Below are 9,556 nucleotides of genomic sequence, written 5' to 3'. Positions count from 1 at the left end.
TGATGCTGCATGTCTTATATCATGAAATGATATACGTTACTTGGTACGGATGTATTTGTTTTATGACTCGCCGTCTACAAACCAGGCGAAGCCGAACATATACGTACGTACAATTAGAGACCAATGTCGTATGGGATTGAACGAACGTGCGACGCTTAGAATCAATATAATGATAGCATCAAAGCCGATGAGAATCACCGCGCTAAAATATAGACATTAACATGTGTTTAGCGAGAGTTACCATACGTCCTCTTTTAAGAGGATTTGTCCTCTTTTTAACCTTTCTGAAAGTGTCCTCAGAGGACGCTCAAATGAGCTCTTTTTCGAGATTTTGTCCTCTTTTTTGAGAATTTTGTTTAATATAGGGTAAAATTCAAGTGAGATACAGTAAATCAGCACTGAATTAACGCTCCGGCGACTATTTCGGGAGCTGAGCCGGAAATTTAACCTTTTATTTAGTCAACCACAGCGGATAATTTACGAAATGCGTTACTTTCCGGAGCCGAGTCGAAAAATGACCTTTCTTCAGTCAGTCAACCAACCATAAAGGCGGGGAAAACTTGCCATTTTTTCCGGATTTTACTCCAGAATTGTAAGTCGGAAAATTTGGAAAAGTGTCCTCTTTTCACATTTCCAAAATATGGTAACCCTAGTTTAGCACGGCATTGAAACAACAGCATTATTTGAGTTTTCCTGTACAGGCGATCATAACACCATAGCGTTGTAGCAAAGCAACATCAGGCCAAACTTATGGTTACGGTCCGTGCTTATCATACGAATCAATATCTTACAATCACTTTGAGATGAAGTGAAGGGGGGAATGATACAAGTAGGCGATACGGTCCGACAAATTGTCTAGTCCTAATCCAATCCGGTATTTTTCAGTCCACAGGTGGATATTCGAAATCAGCAATCCGTTCCGAGAAACTCCTATGATAATTGTTTACGAGAATACCTACCTACACCTAGAAAACCACAAAAACATTAGGATAAGTCTTATGGTAAGGGTTCAGGCTGGCATCATGAATATTAAAAGAAAACAAACAGAACATCAAAACTCATAGTTTGCCATTAATTATCGAAGCAAAACCAGGGTGACTTTGGCCGTATCAAAAAGTACGAATCCGGCATCGATCCGAATCGGCTGTTATCAGAACAGGCATACGAATCTGGCTCCGTCCGAAACTATAAAAAAAATCTGGATCTATGGATAATGCCCGCAATGGATACAGGGAACAATGTCATAGGCCTACTATGCGTTGGAGTGAGTATATACGATACTTCAGAGACTTGGCCGTAAATTGGGTCAAACAGTGATATTTGACAAGTGATAATATGGTCACTGAGTGTCACCATGGTTAGTAGGTTTGACGATGTTGTTCCGCAGATTTTTATGGAAGTTTCAGTTAAATTTTGAAACATTTGCCAATGAATTTTATCGGGTGTTCAACTAACCGGAACCGGTTTATATCAGTTCCTTTACTGCGTTAAGGATTTTGCATTATTAGAAGTCCTAGCCGTTATGGTGCGAAACTTTTTGAGAATATGTGGTGGTGACATTTGACTTCAGTTAATATTTTCAATACATTCGTTGATCAAGTCTATCTCCAAAGGAACCGTTTTAAAACATTTCTTACTATTAAAAACATAAGGTATTCGAATACAAATGGAGCTCTAATTTTATTTCGTTTCCTGTCAATACCATAGACGTAATTCACACTGTATAATAGAGTAGTGCTCTTTATAGCGTAAATCGAACTCCCTATGTAAAGCTATTGCAACTGCACTTTGGATGCAACAATACGGTAAATGTAATACTCGATCAAAATAGAACAAGGCTGTATCGCACCATAAGTGGTGCGTCGAGATATACCGATCCATCCCAGCGGACGCATGCATGTGTTGTGCGATTATTCCCAAGAGATGACCAGATGACGTTTGGATGGTTGAAGTAGCCAGTGTACCACGCAGTTGTTACGACAGCAGGCTGCAGAAGCGTTCAATTCCTCGTTTGTTTATTATAATTGCACGAATGTGCACTCAATAAGAAAGATATGCGTCTTCGAGTAAGCTTCATCATAGATTTGCAGCGAGCGAAGGTGCGGTTGCGTTATCGGTGATACAAGGCGCAGTATAAAGGTAAGGTTGGCGTGCGGATGAGGCGTTGATTCTACAACTCTTAGCGCATTTGGAAAATTAGGTAATTCTAGTTGTCTAATTAGAGCGAAATGCCACTAATATAATTATATTCTAAATCGTGAAATGTTTCTCTGCTCTAATATTAATTTAAGTCTGATTTCTGGCTTACGGAAAATGCTACGTGAGTACTGTATAGCACGAAACGAGCCAAGCTTGGCGAACAGACATTTGCCATTCTCGTGGTTTGGTATGATAACGTACTCTGATTTGATATGAAATGAACTTTTGTTGTCTTTCAATTTCTAAGATATGCGAATTCAGGAATTCTAATCTAATTTGGAAGAAACTGCGTATAGCTATACTCTAATTCTATTCTAATTTGGAAACGATGAAACGTTTGTAGTTATCCAACACCGCATCTAAGGCTGAGAATTTGACTTATCAGGAAAATGCCGAAGCAATCTCAGCCGCCTCCGGGCGTGGACATCGATCTCGGTGATAAGGATGTCCAAAAAGCGGCGGCTATGATCCAGAAATCTTTCCGGGGTCACCGGGTAAGAAAGAAGATGCTTGAAGATGGACCTCCGAAGTAGGCTACATTATTTTGCCAACCACGCTATAGCCAACCGCATTTTCAACATTGTGTCTAAATCTGCAGATTTCTGGACGAGTTACAAGACTACAATGCTATGGCGATGAGTACAGCTCGTCTAGACTGCAGACTTGGTGGTTTTCCTGACCCAGAAGTGACGTAAGCATTTCCATAAAATTCGCGATCGATTAACAACGTTCAAATATATATCTAAAAAGACTCTTGTATGTGCAGAACTTCAATATACAATTTAATATTATATTCATATTGAAATTAACCCGAATACAATCTTAAAAATAGTAGTCCGAGCTTAAGCCATCTGTTTGACTGGACTGTTCGACTTTTCATTGCAGTGACCTCCTATTTTGTGATACGATTGCTATATGCAATGTTGTTTCCAATTCTCTGCTATAGTAGGGCCGGGAATCTGAATCAAGTGTTAATTCTGATGATCCTAGTCGAGACTGTTAGATGATTTTTTCGAATATTAAAATTAAAGCTCGTGTCCAAAGGGAGTTAATCTATCAAAGGAAATTATAGTTTCAATAGTAGTTGCCACTGCGGAAGGCTGTAAACCCCGCACATCAGTAGGAATTACTTTTTTTTAAATAATGATCAATCCTAACATTATCAAAAATGCGATGAAATTGGTATGGTCGTAAAATATGATATAATCTTTAATGTGATGTAGAACTGACTTGGTTGTCGCAAAGAAGCTGCATAATTCAACTTTCCTCGTTATTCGTTTTCATACTGATGCGACATCATAATGAGCGACACTCGAACACTCGATATTTGGGTTTACTGCAATATGAATATAATATTCAAATATACCCTTACGAAACGATATCTGCAGAAATCCTATTTCTCACGCTCATATTTTCTCAAAGTTGGTACAAAGACGCCCAGGAACTGAAGGAAGGTCCGAAATATCAGATTGTGTTCGAAGATCCGGATATCTGCGCCCTTGTCATCAAAAACGTGGAGGTGAATGACGCCGGAAAATACTCGTGTAAAGCTAAAAACCATTTCGGCGAAGTATTCGATTCCGCCGAACTCTTTGTGACGGGTAAGCAAAGGTTTACGTTTAGGCTAATCACTTCCGGTCAATTCCTTACAATAGTACCGTTGGTAATAATTCAACTCAATTTGACGTCTACTATATCCATGTGATTGTAGTAGAACTAACCGCAGTGAAAGTTTTGGAATGCGAACTCATATTCAGTGTGACTCATATTTAGTGTCACATCTAGGCCAAAAAACTCCAAAGCAATCCTTTGTGTATCCAGCCTATTCATAGACTATGCAATTATATCAGATAAAGATATGTAATATTTATATAGACTACCATTGTAATTTACCTTTTTGAACCTTGATTGGGTAAAACTGACGTAAGATGATAGGCAATACATGATTATTGCTTTATTAATAACGGAATTACAGTAATTTTAAGAGCATAATATATATTCGCATTGAAGACTATTTACAGGCCTACATAAATGATTTCTGTTAATGGCAAGCTGACAAAATCGGGTTAGTATTATATTTTTATCCTCGTTCAACAGCTCCTCCGCAGATCGTCAACGGTCCACCCAATGTCAGCGTCAAAGTCGGGGCTACAATAACGCTAACTGCAACAATATCAGGTGTTCCAGCTCCGGAAGTGAGTAAACTGATGAATGTGGTCACGGAATGATATAGTATACTTTGACGGCCATAGTAGTCGAAACACCATGAATACCATGACAGTAACAACAACTCAGAGATCTGTTATGAACGCTGACGAAACTAAATTTCAAGTTCAAACACGTAGGAGAGTTTACGAAGAGAACGCATAGTCATTTTGTCCAATGCGGCGTATCCCTGAACACTGACTGCGAGCATATAGGTTCACCCCGATCAGAGGAACTTGACCGAACTTCATGCTTCGATTGTCTTTATTTTTATTTATTTTATAAAAGGAGCTGAGCTAATTCCTGGACACTTCTACCTCATGGTCCATGGTATTGTCCGAATTCTAACCACTTGAACATAACATATGGGAAAAAAGCATTGCACAGTACAATTAGATTGGGCTGAGCAAAACCGAGTACTTTAGTGAATAGATTCAGAATCGAATCGAGCATGCGAATACCATTCATGATATAGTTGTATTTCGCGTGATAACAGTATGGGTAGTGTGAAAACTTCATATATCTACCGTTACGCGACCACAAATACTGCCAGTTCTCCACTACAATAAAGATAATTTGGTATTTTTCGGCCATAACTGTGTCATTTTAGTTGCACCTTGTGGGTCGATCACGGCTTTTCAAAAACGTCATTTCCTATATGCTTCGGGTGCTGGCATACGACCAATCGGGGTTTCAAGACTTCCACAGTGGAAGAAAATATCAAAACTATAATTCTCGTTGATAATATTATTCTTACTCGAAGGGGCAATTTAGTCGACAAAATAGTCTCTCGTCATTCGACTGGAACTAATACAATTTATTTTCCATTCGGATTCAAGTACGCAAATCATCATTGTCCACGGCCCTAATTACGACCGAACTACGATCGGAAATTCTATATTCAATGCGTGCTCGAAAATACCATTTGAGACTTCTATCACACGAAATACATATATGTACACTGTACAGATTGTACATCTAAACTTCACTTCATTTTTAACTTATTCGTAATCTCCTCATTGGAGTTCGATAATAATTAAGATCGCATTTGCCAGGTTGGATGGGCGAAAGGTGACGTAGATATCGAAGAAGACGACCGGATATTCTACGACATCGATGAGGTGAGCGATACAACCACATTGACCATCAAAAACTGCAGCAAGAAAGACGCCGGGAAATACGAATGCTACGTGGAGAACGAGATGGGACAGGATCACACCTTCTCTCGAGTTGAAGTTAAATAATTAAATGATATATGACTATCAAAAACAATATTATAATGAAAATAATATGGAGTTTTTCGTTTCGTTTATTGTGATTTACAATAGCTGATTTATCATTCCTTCTGAAACGTCTCAGTTCCGATGACAGCAATGCTGTAATACAAACAGACAGTTTTAGGCGTACTGGAAACGTGTCACAAATGCAAACGCGGCGTATCATACCACGGATATCATGGCGTGCAGTGATATAACTCAATACTAGTGATGTCTCACTCACTGGACTACGTATTGGCTCAGAAAAACTTCATCTATTCTCCCATCACAAACTCAGACGTCTAATTAAGGCATAGCCGAGACGAAATTCTGATAAGGTTGGCAGTTGCAGATTTTCAATGGCGAAAGAAGTATCAACAAAATGGTAAGGTCGAGGATTTAGCATCGCATAGTGAAAACACTCCAGCTGATTGTGACAAGCCTGACTCGTATTTTATGCATCAGTAGTCTTTCATTAGTTCTTCCACAGCAGATCAGTGATCTGGCAATATAATTTGAATGCATTCTAGCTGCAACCAGGGCTTGGGACCGAAGCTGGAATGATTTGTTCTAGGATTGAGGGTGAAAGCCACTGATGTGAGTTATACCCTCGACTGCAGAATTAGATATCAACGTTTCAACTATCCTGACCTATATACTACGTCCATCGCGAGCACTGTTTTGAAATCTAGTTTAACCACTAACTTAAAATGTTGTATTTTGGAGAAGTCTCTCGACAGTCCAACCTAATGAAAACACGGTCTCTTCTAAATGTATGTCGTGGGTTATCAAATTGGCTTGTGCCAACTCCCGGAGTCCCATGCCGAAGCACGTCTCACATAAGTGATCTGTTATAGTATCAAATATACCGTACAACATGAATTGGAGAACAACGGTCACCGACGAGATGCCAACATTGTACCCAGTGGGCTACCCTTCCTAAATCATCATCATCATCATTGGTTTATTAGCAATTTTATCAGTTCAATACACCACAAAAATGCGATATAATGAAAAGACAGGAAGATGTCGAAGCGACAAGGAGTAGTCTATGGAATCTGACACCCACCTTGGCCTAGGCGATGTAAAGAGGAGGCATGCACACTGAATGAAAGTAAAGAAGATAGTATAGAAGAAGAATGCGACAAGAAATAGGGCGGCATGTCATGGGAAGCGAGATCGATAGGTCAGTCGTGGTCCGGTAATCTTGAGGATGGACTGTATTTATTTAGTAGTAATTGCTTGTATTTCGACTTGAATGTGGACATGCTCGTCGACTGTCGGATGGCCGGCTGAAACTGAAACTGAAACTGAAATCATATCTTATTACGAGGGATAGTGTGAACGTGAGGTTCACGTTCGCGTTCTGTGTGCGAACCTCAGAAATTGTATTATCATTTTAGCCTGGAATTTTTACTGGCCCTATAAGGGGATGGTCGAGTCCCTAATGCAGTGAATCCCAAACTGTGTGCGGCGGCACACAGATTCTCATGTGTGCCGCGAAATCTTTGGCAATTTTGGAAAACAATTGTTACATATTTTAATATATAAACTCATAAATAAGAAATCCTTCCACAAATCATGAGCACATTATCTGGAACTCATCTGGCACTGCAGCAACACTGGACAGTAACTACTGTTAACTTTGGATGTAGATGTAAGCTATTGTAATGCAATAGCAGAAGAAGAACATATCATTCATTTACGAAAGGACCCGTTTCAAAATAAAATTGGATCAGTTTTGACTGTCTGCTTTCAAATCCTATCCCATTATCAAAGTAACAACGAACATAATTTCATTAGATATAGCCCGGTTTGTAATGGCTCGAGTCATGACTCGACTCAAGTCCGACTTGAGTCACGATTTTCTGATGACTTGACGTGACTCGAGTCATTTTCTCAAAATACGGAAATGACTCGACTCGACTCGAGTCAATCTTTGTATTGACGCGACTTGGACTCGAGTCATTGCGCATGACTCCAACCAAGTCATATGACTCAAGACTCAGACTGCCAAGATCGACATTTCATTTTAATTTCGAAGAATAGTAAAGTAACCATACTATTGGGATTTCGTGTATTGGTATACTGGTGCTTGAAAATGCGACCAGAAACTGCTAAAAGTGAGGAAAATTAGTATACTATAAATGCAAACTATTCGATATCACCAAACAGAGTTATAAAAAGTGGGTTTACAAGACTTGATCTGGAAACTGAGCAGTCAACGCAATGACTTGGACTCGGACTCGAGTCATAATACCATGACTCGGACTCAGCCCTCTGCTCGCTGACTTGGACTCGGACTTGACTCGATAGTGAGTTGAAAATGACTCGATTTGACTCGAGTCAAAACTATAAAAGTGAGATTGACTTGTGACTCGGAGCCTTGTGACGACGAAATGCTCGTATGTTTCGCAATAATGAAACATCGTTTCAGTCATATATGTTCATGTAAACAAACCCATTAGCAGACATGGGGTGATTACTTCATGAATGTAATCGATTGCGATTACGGTTACTTCTAAATCACGCGATTACGATTACAGCAAAATCTGGAAGTAGTCGATTACGATTACGATTACATTGGAACAGTAATCACGATTACTCACGATTACATTCATTTTGCTTCTTAGAACATATATTTCGAGATATATTAGATGACAATATAACGATTGTAATGATAGGTCCTCATGAGAGATCATTTTCCTTCTTAAATGTGACGTCATTTGTTTGTTACTTACATCACAATATACCCATTGCCCAACTTTATAGCTGACGATCTCTCGCACCCCGCGATTTCCATTCTGGTCAGGGCGCACCCCGAACCCCCCAATTGCATGTATGGCGAGCTCGAAGGGGACCCAGAATTATTTCGTAAATCATCTTATATTGTAGAGAAATAATTGACTAAAAATTTATTCGCGATTTAATGTCTCTAGAAATGAAGAAGAAATGACAATGTCTCTGTGCGTCCCACGAAAAACGTTTTTCTTTAGTTTAATCTGCTACGTTTGGGTGACTCTTTTGACTATATAGCAGCCGGGAGGTCACGAATTAACAACATGCAAATAAGTACTTTAACAACGAGCCCTACCGAATATGTTATAATTAATAATAGATTGCCTAAATTTTTGAAGACATAATAATATCGATAAAATTCAATCGAGATGTTTAAAATATTTTTCTAGAAACCGAATCCCAATAACTTTTCTTAACATTTATACTCGCGATTTTAGGGCATATATAGTAAGCCTGCGGAGATGTTCTGCTTCTACCTAAAATTACAAATTTTTATGCGCAAGGTACATCTCAAGAAATCAGTGATAGCACAGAACGCCACGAGGGCTATCAGCGGTGCAAAGTTCCCATATAGTCAATATAATATGAGTATTTGACGTCCAGATGGGCGCCGTATGCCATATATAATCAAAATGTGGCCTAGTGTAGCATAACGGCATCGGTGTAATATGTGTTCAGGGGTGTACGAGTTTTGAGTAAACGTTAAAACGGTGCTGTACCAAGACGAAAAGGGTTGAAGAGCACTGGGCTATAGTTGTAGAACGTCTGGGTTCTAGATCTTGATCAAGAGTGTTGTTTTAGGCCAGTGGTTCCCAACCATTTTCGGCTCATCGCCCCCTTTTCAAGCTCCACACCGATCATCGCCCCCCAAATTTAGGGAACCGAATAACGAGCATACAAACAGTAATGACCGGTTGGTTGACTAAAAAAACTTTCCGACTCGATGTGAAACTATTACACTTTTGCAGCTACATTTTCGTCGGTTGACTAAAAAAAAAGGTCATTTCTCCGAATCGGCTCCAATTAAGCCGTTTTAACGCGGCATCACCCCCTTCGCTAATTTCTCCCCCTGTCGCCCCTTTGTCCATTTTCGCCCC

The 9,556-nt window shown here is 39.5% G+C and overlaps 2 protein-coding genes across 5 annotated transcripts in view; one reads left to right on the top strand and one right to left on the bottom strand.

Moving 5' to 3' along the window:
- Nucleotides 1–9,556, bottom strand: part of LOC145439906 (peptidyl-prolyl cis-trans isomerase-like) — a 362,730-nt gene that overhangs the window by 341,273 nt on the left and 11,901 nt on the right. The window lies entirely within an intron of this gene.
- On the top strand, nt 1,982–5,699 carry LOC145439912 (SPEG neighbor protein-like). 3 transcript variants are annotated; one of them, XM_080317579.1, is made up of 6 exons: nt 1,982–2,139; nt 2,585–2,728; nt 2,798–2,890; nt 3,622–3,800; nt 4,297–4,394; nt 5,460–5,699. In XM_080317579.1, exons 2-6 carry the CDS (start codon nt 2,589–2,591, stop codon nt 5,646–5,648), a joined length of 699 nt encoding a protein of 232 aa, XP_080173705.1. In that variant the 5' UTR covers nt 1,982–2,139; nt 2,585–2,588; the 3' UTR covers nt 5,649–5,699. The 3 variants fall into 3 exon arrangements, with proteins under 3 accessions (XP_080173705.1, XP_080173706.1, XP_080173707.1); XM_080317580.1 differs by having other exon boundaries at nt 2,005–2,139; nt 2,543–2,728; XM_080317581.1 differs by having other exon boundaries at nt 2,056–2,200.

This window comes from Botryllus schlosseri, chromosome 5, assembly GCF_051294905.1.
Source record: "Botryllus schlosseri isolate E-star chromosome 5, Bs_hap1, whole genome shotgun sequence".
Classification (NCBI taxonomy): Eukaryota; Metazoa; Chordata; class Ascidiacea; order Stolidobranchia; family Styelidae; genus Botryllus; species Botryllus schlosseri.
The sequence above is the reverse complement of the archived record's forward strand: the minus strand, read 5'-3'. Positions and strand labels throughout refer to the sequence as shown.

What these genes read in the sequence shown, in the direction of transcription:
- LOC145439912 (XM_080317579.1), top strand. Translation starts at nt 2,589, where the DNA reads ATGCCGAAGCAATCTCAGCCGCCTCCGGGCGTGGACATCGATCTCGGT. An exon ending in CGCCGAACTCTTTGTGACGG is followed by an intron (nt 3,801 to 4,296) that starts GTAAGCAAAGGT and finishes CTCGTTCAACAG; the next exon opens with CTCCTCCGCAGATCGTCAAC. An exon ending in CAGGTGTTCCAGCTCCGGAA is followed by an intron (nt 4,395 to 5,459) that starts GTGAGTAAACTG and finishes CGCATTTGCCAG; the next exon opens with GTTGGATGGGCGAAAGGTGA.